This window comes from Dromiciops gliroides, chromosome X (assembly GCF_019393635.1).
Source record: "Dromiciops gliroides isolate mDroGli1 chromosome X, mDroGli1.pri, whole genome shotgun sequence".
Taxonomy (NCBI): domain Eukaryota; kingdom Metazoa; phylum Chordata; class Mammalia; order Microbiotheria; family Microbiotheriidae; genus Dromiciops; species Dromiciops gliroides.
The window spans coordinates 38,302,609-38,321,984 of record NC_057867.1 but is presented as its reverse complement, the minus strand read 5'-3'; the positions used below and the strand labels follow the sequence as shown (position 1 = coordinate 38,321,984).

Below are 19,376 nucleotides of genomic sequence, written 5' to 3'. Positions count from 1 at the left end.
TCAGGGTGGTTCGGGGAGGCCGTGTACCAGAGCGGTGCTCCCCGGTGGCTACCGAGTGCCGCACCCGAAGTCCGCAGGAGATGACCCACTCGCAGCAGCGGCAAGTCAGGGGCGGAGGTGGAGGTGGAGGCAGAGGAGGGGCGGCAGGTGGAGTCGGGGCGACTGGGCGAGGGATCGGGGGCAGCGGCCGGCGGCGGAGCAGCAGCAGCAGCAGCAGCCCCAGCGACGGCGACCGGCCGAGCGACTCGGGCGGGAGCCCGCGGCTCGCCAGCCGCTCCTCGCGGGGCCGCCGCACCTCGCGGGGCCGCCGCTCCTCGAGGGGCCGCCGCTCCTCGCGGGGCCGCCGCTCCCGATCCCGGGCCCGGTCGCGGGCCCTCTCCCGCCCCATCCCCGCCTTTTGCTCGAGCTCGCGCTCCAGCTCCAGGGAGCGAGAAGACCGGCACGACGGCGGCGGGCCCCCCGCGGCCTCGGCCACCGCCACGACGGGCACGACGGGCACGGCGGGCAGCGAGCCGCCGCCCAGCCCCCCGCCGACCCGGCGGAGCCCGAGCTCGACGCCAAGTCCTGTCCCCAGCCCGAGCCTCAGCCCCACCCGGAGCCCGGCGTGGGGCTTCGGGCCCCGCTTCTTCCTCGGTAACGGCCCCGTGCCCCTGCCCGTGCCCCTGCCCGTGCCCGGCTTCCACCGCATGCCCAGCTTCGAGCCGGGCCCGAGACCCAGCTTGGGCTTCCTGCAGCCCCGGGGCTGGCTGTCCGCCTTCTCGCTCCCGCTCTCTAGCGCCTCCGGGCGCTTTTGCCACCCCGCACCCCGGGATTACCAGCCCTGGGGCGGCTACTTCGAAAAAGCCCTGGAAGAGATTCTTCGGCAGAAGTAAGCCCCCCGGGCCGCGCTCTCCCCTCCCTCCCTCACTTTCTCCCAGTCTTCACTTGCCCCTTCCCCATTTTGCTCTCTCCCTCCCCCACCCTTTTCCTTTTCCTTAGGGTCTCCGTCCCAAGGCTCCCCGCCCCCCTCCAACCCTCCTCCCCAGTTTTCTTTCATTTGCCTCCTCTAGCCCTTTCCCAGCTTTCTTTCCCCTTCTTTCCTTTTCACTTTGGTTTCCTCTGCCCTCCCTTTCGCTCATTCTCCATTTGTTTTCTCCCTTCCACTCCTTTCCTTTCTCCTTGGGTATAGCTAACTTGGGCAATACTTGCGAAACGTTTTTGTCGAATCCCCCCTCCCCCAATCCCTCTGAGGGTCGGCGGGGTCCCTTGCTATATTCATCTGAGGCGGCGTGGGTGTATCATTGAAATATTAGATTTTAAACAAAAAAACCCCCAAAAACCAAATATTAGCTTTTGTTGGTGTTGGCTAAGCGTATTATGAAATCTTTTCTTTTAAAGAATGAAAACAAAAAAATTTTAAGTTAAAAAAAGTTTTTAAAAAGAATGAAAAGAACTTTTTTTAAGTGAAATCACTTTTTTTATTATTTATTTATTTGAAATGACCTTTTTTTAAAGAAAAAAAAATAGCACGTGCTAGAGAGCCTTGCCCTGGGGGAGTCGGGGGACTTAGGTTCGACGGTTACTGCTGGTGGCGTTAAGCAAGTTAGTTTCGAAAGCTCATAGGATGCTAAATTTAGACCTGGAAAGAATCTCTGAGACCCTTAAGTTTCAATCCCTTCGTTTTACCGACGAGGAAATTGAGGTGCAGAGAGTTTAGGAACCTGCCCAGGATTGCATAGCTAATAAATGGTCGAGAGACGGTTTTGAACCCTAGTCCAGAATTTGATGCATTTGGTGCCTTGGTTATCTCGTTTGTAAAATGGAAGGGGGGGGGGGAGGGGGACTAGATAGATAACTTCCAAAGTCTCTTCCCGCTCGAAGTATGTGAGCGCGTAAAAACCGCTGGTTTTCCCATTTACCCTTAATCTTAATCTCTACCTCTCTTAGGTGGTTAACGATGGTATTTTGTGAGGCAAAATATAGTGATGTGTAAAAACACGTGTATATGCACTTAGCCGAAAGCCTTCTGTGAAAAATAAGCGGTATCTTACCTTATTTATTACAAGAACGCAAGAGAGGTGAAGGGAATATGAGGAGTTACGGATTGACCCTGAATTTGCAAACCTGGATGACTGGAAGGATATTTGTGCCCCAAATATGTATAATGATATGTAATCATATTTATAAGTGCTACTGTACTAATGATTATGTACATTATAAAATTTACTCAATTTTTTTTAAAAAATGTGAGATAAACGATGAAATAATATTTGATATTAAAATAAACAGAAACATTCTGGAGTTTGCGTAGGACAGTGATCCAGTCCGAACTAGGATTTCGGCATGCAGTTAGATTGGAGAAGGAATAGATGACGTAGGAAAATAAAAATCAGACTTTTGCTGTAGTCTAGGAGAAGGCAATGAGATGCTGGTGACTGAGTAGAGAGAAGGGAGTGGATGGATCTTAGGGATATTATAGAGGAAGAGATAATAGAGTCGATAGGTGACTAGCTATATGAGGTGAGTGTAAGTGAGTTAAAGATGACACCCGAAAACCTTTACCATAAATGGGGAGGTTCTGAAGAGGAGGGGGTTTGAAGGGAAAGATAAGGAAATGAGATCTGAAATGCCGTATCACAAACCATCCCATGCCTGGTAGTTCCGGGAAATTCACTGTGTCTCTCAAAAGGAAAAGGGGAAGATCCAAAAAGTACGGAGAGGATAGAATAGGGGAGTGTTGGGGGATAAGAGGAGGTTTGATTGTGTTGGCTATGGGTGGGGGAGATTCAAACCATCTCCCCACCGTCCAGTTAGTTAGTTGATCACACCTTGGGGTGGGTAGTATCCATTTTGCATACCGCTGATTTAGATAGTACAATATAGTACAGGGGCAGCTAGATGGCGCAGTGGATAGAGCACCAGCCCTGGAGTCAGGAGGACCTGAGTTCAAATCCGGCCTCAGACACTTAACACTTACTAGCTGTGTGACCCTGGGCAAGTCACTTAACCCCAATTGCCTCACTAAAAAAAAAAAAAAAGAAAAGAATATAGTACAATATGTTTACCTAATGTCTATTCCTGTACCTTCCAGGAGATTAAGTGAGAGGGAGAAAATCGGAGAAGTAGGGGCACCTGAAGTTTGGGGACTTTCTCCAAAATCTGCTGAGATTGAGTAAGTGATTTTTCCCTCTCCAAAAGTAAAGTATTTTAGACCTTTTTTACTTTGAAGCTGTTTCTTCTTCTTCTTCTTCTTCTTCTTCTTCTTCTTCTTCTTCTTCTTCTTCTTCTTTTGGTAGCTAAATGAAAAGCTTCAAACCATGGTTGACTTTCTGTCTTTTGGCTCCATATTATCTTCCCCCTAAATTTTAAGTCATGAAACTAAATTAAGAAAGAAAGCTTTTTTTTTAGTGAAAATAGGACATTTAATTCTTTAAACACTTGTGTTTATGAGACGTTGATTTCTCATTCATAGAAACATTTAATATCAGATTGCTATTTGCAATGACTTTATTTTTTGTCCAGCCTTACAGTAACACACACACGTTGTATATGGATGTCCCAAAATCAATTTTAATAGGGATCAAATGGTTCTTCTGATGAATCAATTATATTCAGTACACTCCTTCACGGCCTTAAACCGTTTCTCCTCTTTGTCCATGTTTCCTTTTTCTTTAGCTATATACTTCATTTGGGGGTTCTCTTTTTCTTGCACATCTGGGTTCACTTTGCTGAGTTGCAGCAGTATTTGTAACCAGTGAGCTCATAATTCATGATGCTGTATGGAGCTGCATCACCAGAAATGTGCCCCTGTAGATACTGAAGAAAATTCCAGACTCTTAAAGGCTGAGGGTACTTGCATTCATAGAGGTCTGGAAGGAGCCCTTGGGGACTATGCAGAACCAAGACTAATGGGTAGAAAAGGGTAAAGACTCTGATTTTTAAATTAACATCAGGAAGGACTTTCCAACAACTAGAATGGAAGGAGGCTGTTTTTGTGAGATGGCAATGAATTCCTCATAGAAAAAGGTCAGATGATCACTTGTTGGAGAGGCATTTTTGCATGGGGAAATAGGTGGATTAAATGACCATTGAGGGGCAGCTAGGTGGTGCAGTGGATAAAGCACCAGCCCTAGATTCAGGAGGACCTGAGTTCAAATCTGGCCTCACACTTGGCACTTACTAGTTGTGTGACCCTGGGCAAGTCATTTAACCCTCATTGCCGCCACCCCCCCCCCATGACCATTGAGATCACTTCCAACTCTGTTGTTTTGACTCTTACATAAACAAGATCAAAACATCCCTTCTGAGAAGATGATACATGCAAGCTATACAGATGATTCACTTTGCAAGAGACCACTGGACAAGTTACTTTTCCACTCTAGGTGTGTTTCCCTACCTATAAAATGAGAGGAACAGACAAAATAATCTTTAAGGCTCCTTTCAGCTCTAGGATTCTATGGATTTTAAATGGTTGTGCAATCCTAATCTTTTCCATCTAAGTTTCTTAAAACTAGCCGAAATCCCTTATGTTGTGGTTGAAGCTCCTTTCCCTTTATTCTGGGAAGCTGAACAGGTGATTACTCTCCCTTACACCCTTTATTTACTTAGAAGAAAATTCGAGTCTTATTCCAGATTTTATGGCAGCAGGCTGAAGCTAAAATACATTTTCTTCACTTTCTGTTAACAAATTGTAAAATTATAAAGCGCTGGCCCTGGATTCAGGAGTACCTGAGTTCAAATCCAGCCTCAGACACTTGACACTTACTAGCTGTGTGACCCTGGGCAAGTCACTTAACCCCCATTGTCCCCCCACACACACACACACAACAAAAAAAAAATTGTAAAATTATAAAAGTGCGGGGCAGCTAGATGGCGCAGTGGTTAAAGCACCGGCCCTGGACTCAGGAGTATCTGAGTTCAAATCCGGCCTCAGACACTTGACATTTACTAGCTGTGTGACCGTGGGCAAGTCACTTAACCCCCGTTGCCTAAAAAATAAATAAATAAATAAATAAATTATAAAAGTGGAATGTTACATATGCCCCAAGCACTGTATAAGAATCATTTAAATTAACTTCTTATTTTTTAATGAGAAGGTACTATGGGGGCAGGGAAGAAGATGTCATTTATTGGGAAATAGTTGACTTCAAAATATATCAAAAAGAAGGTGGAGTGCTCAGGTAGTAATCATGGATCTATCAAAGCAGTAAACTATTTGATCACATTCCTAATTTTTGCAATTCTTTTCTTTACATTTAGTTCAGATGAGCTGACCCCCGAAGAGGAAAAGAAAAAAACTAAGGAAATTGCTGCTCCTGGTTCAGAAGGTATTTTTGCTTAAGGACAAAGCTTTTTTTTTTTTCTTGAATGGCATGAATGGGTTTGTGAAGAGTAAAGCAAAAGACTTTGAAAATCAGAAATATTTCTTAATAAGTCATTAATAATTTTTTAAAAGAAAAAAATAAGTAGTTAATTAAAAGACTCCAGTAATATATCTCCATAATTATCTATGTTAAAAGTAAGGATGATTCAATATTAGGAAAAACAGTTATGATTAACCCTAAGAACACATACCACACAATTATGTCAATTGATTCAGAAAAAAACTTTAATAAATAGAATACCCAGTTATGCTTTAAAACTCTAACAAGAACAGGCACAGAAAGTCCATTTTTAATAAGAAAAGTATGTAAAAAAAAAGCTGGCGTTATTTGTACTGGAGAAACACTTGAAGCTCTTTATGGGTGTAAAGCAAGGATACCCTCTATTATTTGACATTATTCTAGAACGGTTGGCAACGTCATTGAAATAAAAAATAAAATTAAAGGCATAAAGATAGGCGGATAGGAGACAAGGTTATCCTTGTATGCAGATGACATGATGATTTACTTAGGAAAACCTTAGAATCAGGAAAGAAAATGAGATAATAAATAGCTTCAATAAAGTAGCAGTACTTATATTAAACTAAAAATTAAAAAAATTTTAATCATCAACATTTTCATTTAGCAATTACAAAAACCAGGAGGGAGGTGATAAAGAAATCACATACAAAATGCATAAAGTATCTAGGAGTTAGTTGGCCAACACACCCGGCTTAATTTCAATACAATTACAAAACCCTCTTTACAAAAATAAAAGAAGATTTAAATAGAGCCATTATTTAGAGTCCAAGGCCAGTTCTTCCCAATATGATAAAAATTATAATGCTCCCTAAATACATTTACAAATTTAGTGTTACAGGAATTAAACTATCAAGAGTTATTTTACATAATAGTAATATTTATTTAGAAAAACGAGAGATCAAAAATCTCAAAGGAAAAATGGAAAAAAAGGAATAGCACTTCCATACCTCAGCCTGTAACATAAAGCAGTAATCATCAAAATTGTTTCATACTAGTCGAAAATAAAAAGTAGATCATTAGAATGAATTAAATTCAAAAATAAATTAATTCAGTAGCCCCGTTGTTCAATAATCTTAAGAACATAAAACTAGTTGGGGAAGAATTATTCATTGCAATAAAAGCAGTTGGGAAAACTAGAAAATAATTTGGTAGATAATTGTATCTCATACTATATACCACATTAAGTTACAGATGGATATGTGGTGTAAATGTTAAAGGTTTCATGATTTACAAATTAGATTAAAATGGAAGGAGGCACCTTTTAAAACTGGTTAGGGGGGAGAATTCTTTTTTTATTAAAATAAAAATATTTTATTATTTTCCAGTTACATGTAAGGATAGTTTTCAACATTTATTTTCTTTTTATCCATATAAATATTTTATTATTTTCCAATTACATTTAGAGATCAGTTTCAACATTTTTTTTTTGGTGGAGCAATGAGGGTTAAGTGACTTGCCCAGGGTCACACAGCTAGTAAGTGTCAAGTGTCTGAGGCCGGATTTGAGCTCAGGTCCTCCTGAATCCAGAGCCAGTACTTTATCCAGTGTGCTACATAGCTGCCCCATAACATTTGTTTTTATAAGATTTCTAGTTTCAAATGTTTTGCCCTCCCTCCCCCCTCCCCAAGACAGCAAGTAATCTGATATAGTTTATATATGTGCAATCACATTAAACATATTTCTGCATTAGTCATGATATGAGAGAAGAATCAGAACAAAAGGGAAAAACCTCAAAAAGGAACCAACAAGAACAACAAAAAACCAATAGAAATAGTATGGTTCGATCTGCATCTAGATTCCACAGTTCTTTTTTTTCTGGATTTGGAGAACATTTTCCATCATTCAACATTTATTTTCATAGGATTTTTAGTTCCAAATTTTTCTCCCACCCTCCCTTCCCTCTCTCCTCCCCAAGACGGAAAGCAATTTGATATAGGTTATATATGTACAATCACATTAAACATATTTCTACATTAGTCATTATGAAAGAAGAATCAGAGCTCAAGGGGAAAACCTCAAAAAAGAAGGGAAAGGGGCAGCTAGGTGGCACAATGAATAAAGCACTGGCCCTGAATTCAGGAGGACCTGAGTTCAAATCCGGCCTCAGACACTTGACACTTACTAGCTGTGTGACCCTGGGCAAGTCACAACCCTCATTGCCCTGCCCCCCGCAAAAAAGAAGGGGAAAAATAAAACCAGCAGGGAGAGAATTCTTAACCAAACCATAGATATTGGTGATCATGAAAGATAAAATAAAAAATTTCAGTTACATGAAATTGAAAAGTTTTTGTATAAAATCTCTACAGATAAGAAAAAGACCTGTCCTATGAGGGGGGGTCAGCTTTGCAATAAGTATCAGATAAAGGTCGATATCTAAGAGATGTAGAGAATTAAAACCAAATGTGTAAGACCAAGAGCCATTTGCCAATGGAGAACTATTCCAAATTAAGACAGTTCTGAACCTGAATCTTCACGTCACCCACCCGCCTCAAAATAGCAAATGTGACAAAAGACAAATAGTCGATGACATGGCTAATGTGGAACTATGTTTAACATGATTGCACATGTATAACCTCTATCAGATTTCTTGCCGTCTTGGGGGGAGGGCAGAGGGAGGAAGAAAAATTTGGAACTCAAAATCTTATAAAAATTAATATTGAAAACTATCTTTAGATGTAATTGAGGGAAATGCTATTTACTTAAAAAATAGTTTTGGAAGGGTTACAGGAATATAAGCAGGCCAACTCACTGTTGACAGAGCTGTGAATTGGTCTAACCGTTCTAGAAAATAATTAGGAACTGCTGAGAAAAGTGATAAAGCTGTTCATAAGCTCTCACTAACATATGTCACTGCTAAGGCACACCCCTAAGGAGGTCAAACAGAAAGGCTCCCTATATACCAAAATATTAATAGCAGCCTTTTTTGCAATAGCAAAGAATGGTAAACAAAGTAAATATACCTTGCTAGGGAACTGGCTGAACAAACTTGTATATGGATGAATGGAATGGAATAGTATCGTTCGGTAAGACATGACCAATATGAAGAATTCAGAAAAACCTAAGAGGACTTGTATGAACTGATGCATACTGAATAAAGTAGAGCCAGTAACATAAATGAAAAGAACAATACAATGAAGCCAATGGCTAAATGATTGTAATAGCTAATCTTGGCCCTGGAGAGGAAATAAGGAAATATATATCCCTCTTTGTGTTGGGGAGGTGGGGAACTGTGGGTGTGGAGTGTTACATACCCAGACATGACCTCTTTGTTGATTGATTTTACGTAGTTGTTTTTCTTTGTTACTAGGGAAGCTTTGCTGTGGAGAGGGGTATCCTGGGAAATGTCTTAATGAGTTAAACTTAGGTAGTTTCTCCCTTAATGCTCTTTAAATATTTGTACAGAGGGAAAGAAGAAGAGAAAGAAGAAGTCTAGTCACTCCAAGGAAAGAGCTAAGAAAAAGAAAAAGAAGTCAGTCAAAAAAGAGAGCGAGCATTTTGAAGACAGTGACAATGACTTTGAGTCCAGTGCCAACCTCGATGGTAAGAAGGCCAACCTTGCCTTGCTTGGTCCCCAGATGAGGTTTTTAGCTAAAATTTTGGTCATATAGAAGAGGGTCCCTGATTTTGTTTGCTTTCTTCCGATGTGTATTTTTGTCATTTTCAATACAGCCCTCCTCCTATGCCATCTTATGAGGAAGAAACCGCTTAACTCTCAGAGCTGTCCCAAAGTGAAATGGGCTGCCCTAAGAAGCGGTGAATTTCCCCTCTTTGGAAGTGTTTGGGCGAAGGCTGAATGATTGCTTTTCAGGGATGGATGTTGGAGGGAGACTTTCATGCTTCAGCAGAGGGTTGGACTAGACAACCTCTGGGATCTCTTCCAATTCTGGGAATCACTGAGAAATCTGATAATGGTTAACTCAGGGTAGCTAAAACTGTTTAGGATGGTCCAGCTAAGGTTTTCTCAGAAAGCTGCTTTTAAACAGGTCACTGATTTTCCTCTGCTTACACAGTTAATATCAATCCATTACCCTGAGTGCACTTTCTGTTGTTTTGCCAGATCCACTGAGTGAACTTTCTCCTTTGTAACAGATGAAACAGGAATTATTCTGTTTCCCAGGTTTGGGGGGATTTGTTTTGTTTTGTTTTGTTTTGTTTTGTCTCGTTTGATTACTTGTGTTTTTTTTTAATGAGTGCAGTGATGCCATGGTGCCTACTCAGAGGCAGGGCTTGTTCAGGTCTTTACCTCCTAATTATTGTCTGCTTTCATTGTCAGATTCAAAGGGGAAAGGGAAATCAAAGAAAGACAAGAAGTCCAAGAAAAGCAAGAAGAAGAAGGAAAGAAAGAACAAAAATGGCGTGTAAGAATGACTTTGAAATTACTTTATTTCACCTTTCTACAGGATAAAAGCTCTTTTGCAAGTTCCCTTAGATCCTTATATTGGGGGTAGAGAAAGGGACTTTGTGATTTTATTAAATAGGTTAGACTATTTTAAAGTAAAACCTATTCACTAAGAAGTGTGAATAGGATACTTGAGCTGAGGATTCTACCATGTAGTTTACCATCTGTAGTTTACTTTCTCTCTTGTGTCAAGCAGGGAAAATAAAATGGATTGACTGTTAAGAAGAAAAGCATCATATATACAACCTATATCAAATTGCTTGCCGTCTTTGGGAGGGAGGAGGGAAGGGAAACTGAGACAAACAGGATGAAGTGACTTGCCCAAGGTCACACAACTAGTGAGTATCTGAGGCCAGATTTGAACTAAGATCTTCTTGACTCCATGCCCCGAACTCTATCCACTGTGCCAACCAACTGATCCTAACTGGGTGTGTGTAAAGTAATAGAAAAGATGGTCTGGAGAAATAGAAAAGGGATCTCAAAATCTGATTTAAAATGAAGGGATAAATTAAATGGAGGGGGCAGCTGGGTGGCTCAGTGGATAAAGCATTGGCCCTGGATTCAGGAGGACCTGAGTTCAAATCCAGCCTCAGACACTTGACACTTACTAGCTGTGCGACCCTGGGCAAGTCACTTAACCCTCATTGCCCCACAAAACCAAACAAACAAACAAACAAAAACAAATAAAATGAATGTTATGGGGCAGCTAGGTGGCTCAGTGGATAAAGCACTGGCCCTGGATTCAGGAGGACCTGAGTTCAAATCTGGCCTCAGACACTTGACACTTACTAGCTGTGTGACCCTGGGCAAGTCACTTAACCCCCATTGCCCCCACAAAAAAAAAGAAAATTAAAAAAAATAATAAAATTATCTTTACATTTAATTTGTTTTTATTATATTTAATTTTATTATTTATTTAGTATTTTATTTCCCCCATTACATATAAAAACAATTTTTAACATTTGTTTTTTAAATTTTAAGTTCCAAATTCTCTCCCTCCCTTCCCATCCCCCCCATTGAGAAGACATGCAATTTGATATAGGTTATGCATGTGTAATCATGCAAAACATATTTCCATATTAGTCATTTACATGTAATTTGAAGAAAATACTATAAAAATAAAAGCATTCTATTTTTCTCAGATGCTATGAAATACCATTGTAAAAATGAAAGGGAAGCATGGCATAGTGGAAAGAACTTGGTTCTGAAGTCTGAGTGCTATATTTAACCTGTGTTGCCTTAGATAAGTCATTTCCCTGCCCTAGAGTAGATGTTCTCTCCCAGTTCTAGCGCTCTGACGCCTTAATACTATGAGCAAGACCTCTAGCTTGTCTAACAAGCAAATTTCTTTGCATCTTGATGGGTTTCCTTAGATATTTAACGTACGTCATAAATTATGATCATGACAGGAAGAGGTCAAAGAAGTGTAAGCAGAAGAAAAGATCACCTCAGTTGAGCAACCGAGACTCGGATGAAGAATTTCAAGACAATCCCTGGCTGGAGAAACCATCAAGTAAGTTCTTTGTAGGCAACCGCCATGGAATGACAAGTTCAAGGTAGGCATGGGTCTGATTCTGTAGGAGTAGCCCATACCATGAACTTGGTGTGTCCAGCAGTTCTCATAAGGCCCAAAGCTATTCCTTCTTGTCTGAGATTATTTTCCTAAATTGAAAGCTTCCATGATAAGGGATTTTCTTCCCTCTCATAAAGTACCTTGTGGATATCTTTTACCTGGTGGACTGAATATCCTCAATAAATATTCAGTTAACCAACTAGTAACCTTAATGTTTGTGTGGGGGGTTTTTTTTGTGTTTTAGCAGACGATGCCCAAAGTCAGGAATTGATTGGACCAGAAGCTCCCAAAGTATATTCTGCTCCAGATGACAAGCCTTTGAAGTGAGTAGCAGTAGAAATGTAGAAATAGAATACTCGGGTTTTTTTTTTTACTTTCTTCTTGTTGTTTCTTCCTTTTTGTGTGTGTGTGTGAGGCAATGAGGGTTAAGTGACTTGCCCAGGGTCACATAGCTAGTAAGTGTCAAGTGTCTGAGGCTGGATTTAAACTCAGGTTCTCCTGACTCCAGGGCTGGTGCTCTATCCACTGCACCACCTAGCTGCCCCTCTTCTTGTTTCAAAATTTCCAAAAATGAATGTTAATTTTTTTACATATAATTGGGGGATATCTAATGAAATAAATCAAACCATATTTTTTAATGAGGCAGTTGGGGTTAAGTGACTTGCCCAGGGTCACACAGCTAGTAAGTATCAAATGTCTGAGGTCTGATTTGAACTCAGCTCCTCCTGAATCCAGGGCTGGTGCTTTATCCACTGTACCACCTAGCTGCCCCTGTTGATAATTTTTTTTAAATTTTTGGTGAGGCAATTGGGGTTAAGTGACTTGCCCAGGGCCACACAGCTAGTAAGTGTTAAGTGTCTGAGGATGGATTTGAACTCAGGTCCTCCTGACTCCAGGGCTGATGCTCTATCCACTGTACCACCTAGCTGCCCAAACCATATTTTTTAAAAGAAAAAATAGAATGTTCAGGCTCGTCATGTTTATGTACCTTTCAAGCCTTCCCTTGGTGGTCACTTGAGCTATACTCTTCAAGTGAGCTACCACTGAGGCCCGTGATCCCTGCGCAGGGACTGTGGGTCAAATAAATGGAAATTTTAGAAAAGCTGTTTGAGGATTTGGATTGTTTTTTCATTTTGTTTTGTTGGGGGGGGTATTTTGGCAGGGCAATGAGGGTTAAGTGACTTGCCCAGGGTCACACAGCTAGTAGGTGTCAAGTGTCTGAGGCTGGATTTGAACTCGTGTCCTGAATCCAGGGCCAGTGCTCTAACCACTGCACCACCTAGCTGCCCCCTTGGTTTGTGTGGGGTTTTTTCAGGAGGAAAATTGGAGAGAATTAATTGGAAGAAAAACCATCAAGGCAGAGGGGAGTATTTAGATCTATACTTCTCTCTAATTGGTCATAATGATCCTTCCATTTGTCTGTCCCAAAGTAACTCTGCATTTCTAGGTCAAGCTGCCTACTCACTGGTTATTGCTTTCTCTGTGGTTTCCCAAGGAAATCTTGACTCACGTCTCCTGTTTGCAATCTCTCCTGTGAATATAGAGATGCCCTAATGGACAAATGCCTGTCTTCATTTCTTTGCAGCTACGGTCATGCTCTGTTGCCTGGCGAAGGGGCAGCCATGGCTGAATATGTGAAAGCCGGAAAGCGGATCCCTCGGAGAGGAGAAATTGGCCTGACCAGTAAAGAGATTGAAACATTTGAATGCTCAGGCTATGTCATGAGTGGGAGCAGGTAGGTTCTTGACATTGGATTCCATTCTCAGAGATTAGGTGATATTGTGTCACACCATAATAATTAGGGTCTTTGGGCAGCTAGGTGGTGAAGTGGATAAAACACTGGCCCTGGATTTAGGAGGACCTGAGTTCAAATCCAGCCTCAGATACTTGACACTTACTAGCTGTGTGATCCTGGGCAAGTCACTTAACCCTCGTTGCCCCACACCCTCCCCCAAAAAACAAAACAACCAAAAAAATAATTAGGGTCCTCGGGTAGTTATTTTACCAAGTGAAGATTTGGAATGAAAAGAATACAAACATGAATAGTTTGTTGGAAATTCAAGGCATCATAACAACAACAGTTATAATAACTAGTGTTTATATAATGATTTAAAGTATCTCATTGAGTCTCACAACTCTCTGAGGTAGGTGTTCTTATGAAACCCATTTAATAGATGAGGAAATTGAGGCTAAGAGAGATTAAGTGCCCCGGGGTTGAACAGCTAGAAAGGGTCTGAACTTGGGTCTTCTTGACTCCAAGTACAATGTTCCATCCATTGTACTACCAAGGTGCTCCGCATGTAGTTTGACCTCAAACTCAGCAAAAAACCGTGTCCCACAAATGTCTTTCTCTAGTCCTTAAATTGCCATGTGATAAATATTCTACAGCTGTCTTAGCCTCCGGGTGAATTTATCTGAACACAACTGTACATTTCTGCCCCTGGAGGACCCTAACATTTTGGGAATGGGAGTAGTGCCTTTCCACAAAAGAACATTCCCGGGGGCAGCTAGGTGGCACAGTGGCTAAAGCACCAGCCCTGGATTCAGGAGGACCTGAGTTCAAATCCGGCCTCAGATACTTGACACTTACTAGCTGTGTGACCCTGGGCAAGTCACTTAACCCTCATTGTCCCCACAAAAACAAATCAGAAAAGAACATTCCCTATTTCTTAGTTTGCCCGCGTGGCAGCTTACATCCAACGGGGAGCCAAGTTCTGTCTTTGAGAACAGGTCCAAAATGGGCCAAGCTTCATTCCAGGAACTAGGATAATGATCCTTGGCATAGAGAATACACTAACACTGACATACCTCTCTATAGGGTCTCCCCCCACACACACACACACACGTGTATACATGCACAGCTGGTAGGTTTTAATCTTGATATGTGGGATGTCAGACTATGTCCTTACCCTAGACCAGATGCAACACACCACCACCACCACCCCCGGCCAGGTCACCCTGTCTTTTTTTTTTGTGGGGCAATGGGGGTTAAGTGACTTGCCCAGGGTCACACAGCTAGTAAGTGTCAAGTGTCTGAGGCTGGATTTGAACTCAGGTCCTCCTGAATCCAGGGCCAGTGCTTTTATCCACTTTACCACCTAGCTGCCCCCACCCTGTCTTTTTAGAGGACTCTGTTACTGGGTTTTTTCCTCCTGACCATAAGAGATCGCTGCTGCCCTTTGTAGGGTCAGCCTCAGGGTGCTCTGTTGCTTTTTCTCCAAGGCATGACCACAGCTGACATGCAAGAATTTCTCTTTGATCAGAGCTTTGTACCTGGCCAGTTCATAGCCACAGGGGCTGTTGCTTATTCAGTGGACTGGAACCTTGCAGGGATTTTGCCCAATTGATAGCATGCTAGCCCTCATGTGCCCTGCTGTTAGGATCCAGCAGAGACATGGTTGCCTAGGTGATCCATTTGCTGACATCTAGTTATAATGCTATCCAAAGTAGACTACTGATAGCACCAGACCAGTCCTGTGCCCTCGGTGGTTAAGACTAAGTAGTATTTGTTATGCTGACAGAGCATCAATGATTCAGGAAAGATGGGTTGGATTGAATGCTAGAAAAGACACGCAATAAGCTTAAAATCAGCTGGGCTTATTTCAAATCTGACCCATTTCAAACAGTTTTTTTAATGGGCTACTTGGTATTCAGAAAGACTGGGAAGTCTAGGAGAACATTTGGGGGCGGGGGGGGGGGCGGGAATTAAACTTTACATTCTAATATTTTCTAGACACCGCCGAATGGAGGCCGTGCGTCTCCGGAAAGAAAACCAGATCTACAGTGCTGATGAGAAGCGAGCCCTGGAGTCATTCAACCAAGAAGAGAGACGGAAGAGGGAAAACAAGATTCTAGCCAACTTCAGAGAAATTGTCTATAGAAAGACAAGAGGGAATGAGGAAGACTAAGGAGTTTTCTCAGTTATGGAGCAGAAATTTAAGTGAAAAACATCCTCATATCAATTTCTTCTTTTCTCTTCTAGACATGATTTGTATTTCTGAATGTGCCTTTTATTTAGTGGAGGTTGTTCCTCTGCACAAATATTTTGTTGGTCAAATTTAGGTACTTTCTTTGTGGATGGGTGAAGTTGGCCCCCAAAGGATGCCAATTAATGAAAATTCAGGATCTTAAAATCTAGAGCTGGGGAGCTCAGGTAAAAGACTGGCTGAAAGTCACACAACAGATTGAGCTTAGGTCATCCTCACAGTTGTTTTCAACTTTGACCTTCTGTAATTCTACAAATGTACATTTGGGGAGAGGGGGGGAACATGACAAAAGTCAACTTGACAGAAGACAAGAAATGGAAATCTCACCCTGTAGGAGGATGCTTCTATTACCTGTGGATTACATCCTCGGGTGGGTTTATCCAAACTAGCCTCCCTTTAATGTGTTCTCAGCAGATTTGATGGAAACAGGAAGGAGCCCATTGTTGGTAACAAAAATGAGGTCATGATTGCAAAGGGAAAATAGGAAATTTGAAAATGTTTTGAATAATTGGACAAGCTGGAGTTTATTCCAGGGACAGTGAAGTGTTGATTCCTTCCGTCCTTGTTTAACAGACTAATTGAACTGCAGAAAAGAGAGCACAAGATTTCTACTCAATCTGGATTCAAATCTGAATGAAGCCACTTTCTTCCCTGTGTCACTTTAGGTCAGTCCTTTTATTCCTGTGGGCCTCACAACTCTTATCCATAAAATAAATCTGTTAAGGATTCCAGCTTTAGGGGGCAGTTAGGTTGCACAGTGGATAAAGCACTGGCCCTGGATTCAGGAGGAACTGAGTTCAGCTCCGGCTTCAGACACTTGACACTTAATAGCTATGTGACCCTGGGCAAGTCACTTAACCCTTATTGCCCAGCAAAAGAAAAAATATTTCAGCTCTAACTCCTATTAACCTCAGTTGTTGGGTTTTTTTAAGTAGCTTTGAGTTTCTTTAATTTTTTAAAAGCATGGGATGTCCAGTATACCAGTGTAATAACATTATTTCTGCTTAAATTGTGCCTAGAAAATAGCATCTAAGGAAATAGATTTCTAACTGTGATCCACAAATGTGATGTTAGGGAGAAATGAAATGTATTAGGATTTTTAAGCCTACCAATACTGAAATCTTCCCCTTTTTGTGAAGCTGGATCTTAAAAAAAAAGTGATTTGTTATCATTCATGAATGTTTGTTATATAGCTGCAATGCTTTATGGGGGAAGCCCCCCCTTGTTTTCATTGTTAAGAATAACTTGTAGGGGCAGCTAGATGGCACAGTGGAGAGAGCACCGGCCCTGGAGTCAGGAGTGCCTGAGTTCGGATCCGGCCTCAGACACTTAATACTTAACTAGCTGTGTGACCCTGGGCAAGTCACTTAACCCCAATTGCCTCACTTAAAAAAAAAAAAAGAATAACTTGTTACTTGAATAAACCATAAGGAAGATAGAGTCAGCTTACTGCTTTTAAAAGTATGTCATGCCATTTGAAGTTAGGAAGAAATGGAAAATACTAGCTGTATGTTTTCATCACTTACCGTTATCTTCCTAACCAATTTTGCTCTATCTTCTTGTACCAAGAGGAGCTAGGGAACTAAGTGAGAATATTGACTCCACTTGCTGATGTATTGAGTATGGATTATTTTTGAACAAATAAAGCAAATTTAATGTTTCTGGTGGTTTGAGTTGCATTTGGGGGCAACAAGGGCACCACTTCCTACAAGACTGAATTAAGTAACCATCTGTTTTTGTTTTGTTTTTTAACGGGGCAATGGGGTTAAGTGACTTGCCCAGGGTCACACAGCTAGTAAGTGTCAAGTGTCTGAGGCTGGATTTGAACTCAGGAACTCCTGAATCCAGGGCCAGTGCTTTATCCACTGCGCCACCTAGCCGCCCCACCATCTGTTTTTTTTTAAGCCTTGTCTCGGTATCTGCCAAACATCTGTCCTCTGCTCCTAGGCAGTTAGTGTACTTAAATCACAACTAACCTAGCCCAGACAAGCAGGTATCCAGCACACACAGCCCATTCCTTATGCTACGTGATGGGAATTGGAAATGATGTCTAGTCATCTGGAACTAATTTTAATAGCCTAACTACACTTAGGCTAATGGGAAAATCCATAAATTCAAGAAATGAAATGGTATCTCTACTCCAGAAATAAGACCCCAAAAGCCTACCTAATGACCCTAGAGTAGGTGAGGCTAAAATGTCAGAGTCTGACTCGTTAATTTGCCTGCTCATTTAGTATGATACTGCATTTACTCAAGTCCACTAAATGCTTTATTCCCTCATTAAATGTCCTGATCTCAATCCCTGAAAATAATAGCTCACATTTATATGTGAGCTATGTGTGGGGCACTGTGCTAAGTACTTTACAGATGGATGAACTTATCAAATGAGTAAGTAGAGGAGTTGAAAAAGCAACAGTTATTTAATATTGATTTAACAACTGCATAGGTCAGCTGTGTTGGAAGGGGAAGGGAAGGGTTGAGAAGCTGAAGGGAAATCAGGATGAAGAGGAGACTCAAAACCATAGGAAGGGTGTTTTTTGTTGTTGTTGGGCTGGGGGGGTTTTAACCTCAGAGAGGAAGAGATAGAACCAACTAGTCAAAGTTGTAGGGAAGTAGGTTTTGATTCCAGAGAAAGGAGAATTTGGTATCAATAGCAAATATTTATCCAGGATTTTAAGGATTGCAAAGCACTTTACACAATATTTTATTTTTTCCTATACCATCCCATTCCATTGTCTTCAGCAGATACCCTTTTCTCATACCTACTTTATTTTTTTTATTTTTAATTTTTTTTAGTGAGGCAATTGGGGTTAAGTGACTTGCCCAGGGTCACACAGCCAGTAAGTGTTAAGTGTCTGAGGCCGGATCTGAACTCAGGTACTCCTGACTCCAGGGCCGGTGTTCTAGCCACTGCACCACCTAGCTGCCCCTCATACCTACTTTCTAATCTTTAGTCACTCCCTATTTCCCCACTGATCACAAACATACCCATGTTTCCACCATCTTCCTTTTTTTTTTTTTTTGGTGAGGCAATGGGGGTTAAGTGACTTGCCCAGGGTCACACAGCTAGTAAGTGTCAAGTGTCTCAGGCTGGATTTGAACTCAGGTCCTCCTGAATCCAGGGCTGGTGCTTTATGCACTGCGCCACCTAGCCGCCCCCCACCATCTTCCCAAAAGCCCTCATGATCCAACCAGCTCTGCTACCTTTTGTCATATGCGTGTGTGTGTGTGTGTGTGTGTGTGTGTGTGTGTGTGTGCATCCATTTCCTTTCCTCTCTATAGTCTGGTTTCCGACATTCAACCAAAACCAAGATTAATGATCTTGATTGCCAAATCCAATGGCTTTGTCTTAGTCCGTTGTTTTTATCTCTCTGTAGTCTTTGATGCTATTGATAAACGCTCTTCTCCATGATACTCTTTTCTCTTCAGGTTTTTGTGATACTGTTCCCCTTCTCCTACTTACCTGATCACTCCTGTTTCCTGAATGTTCCACAAGGTTCTGCACTGGGTCCTCTTTTTCATACTCTTTTACTTGGTGTTTTCCTCAGCTTTCATTATATCAGTTATCTTTATCAAGCTGATGACTCTCAGACCAACTTGCCCAACCCTAACCTCTCTCCTGGCCTCTAATCTTGCATCTTGAACTGAATGTCCTCCCTTCCTTATTACTGTCCAAGGTACCCCTGGCCTCAGTCCAGTTCATTTTACTGATGAGGAAACTGAGGCAAACAGGGTGAAGTGACTTGCCCAGGGTCACACAGCTAGTAAGTATCTGAGGCCAGATTGGAACTCAGATCCTCCTGATTCCATGCCTCGAACTATGCCAAGTAGCTGATCATAACTGGGCGCATGTAAACCAATAGACAAGATTGGTCTGGAGAAATAGAAAACAACTGTCTGGTAAATTTATGAGTGTGTTTAAACAGAGAAAATGGAAAACAGAATTCCAGGCAGCTGGATTCTAAGTGTCGTGACAACTTTATTTCCCAAAATACACTCTATGGTTGAATTTGTAATGTTGTATTTAGCGCACATGG

General features: G+C 41.6%; 1 protein-coding gene across 1 annotated transcript; it reads left to right on the top strand.

The window, feature by feature from the left end:
• Positions 1-686: 686 nt before the first annotated feature.
• On the top strand, positions 687-15,261 carry LOC122733930 (NFKB activating protein). The gene is made up of 9 exons (XM_043974633.1): positions 687-868; positions 3,071-3,151; positions 5,239-5,306; positions 8,784-8,906; positions 9,655-9,737; positions 11,194-11,293; positions 11,601-11,676; positions 12,939-13,088; positions 15,087-15,261. Exons 1-9 carry the CDS (start codon positions 687-689, stop codon positions 15,259-15,261), a joined length of 1,038 nt encoding a protein of 345 aa, XP_043830568.1.
• The last annotated feature ends 4,115 nt before the right edge of the window (positions 15,262-19,376 follow it).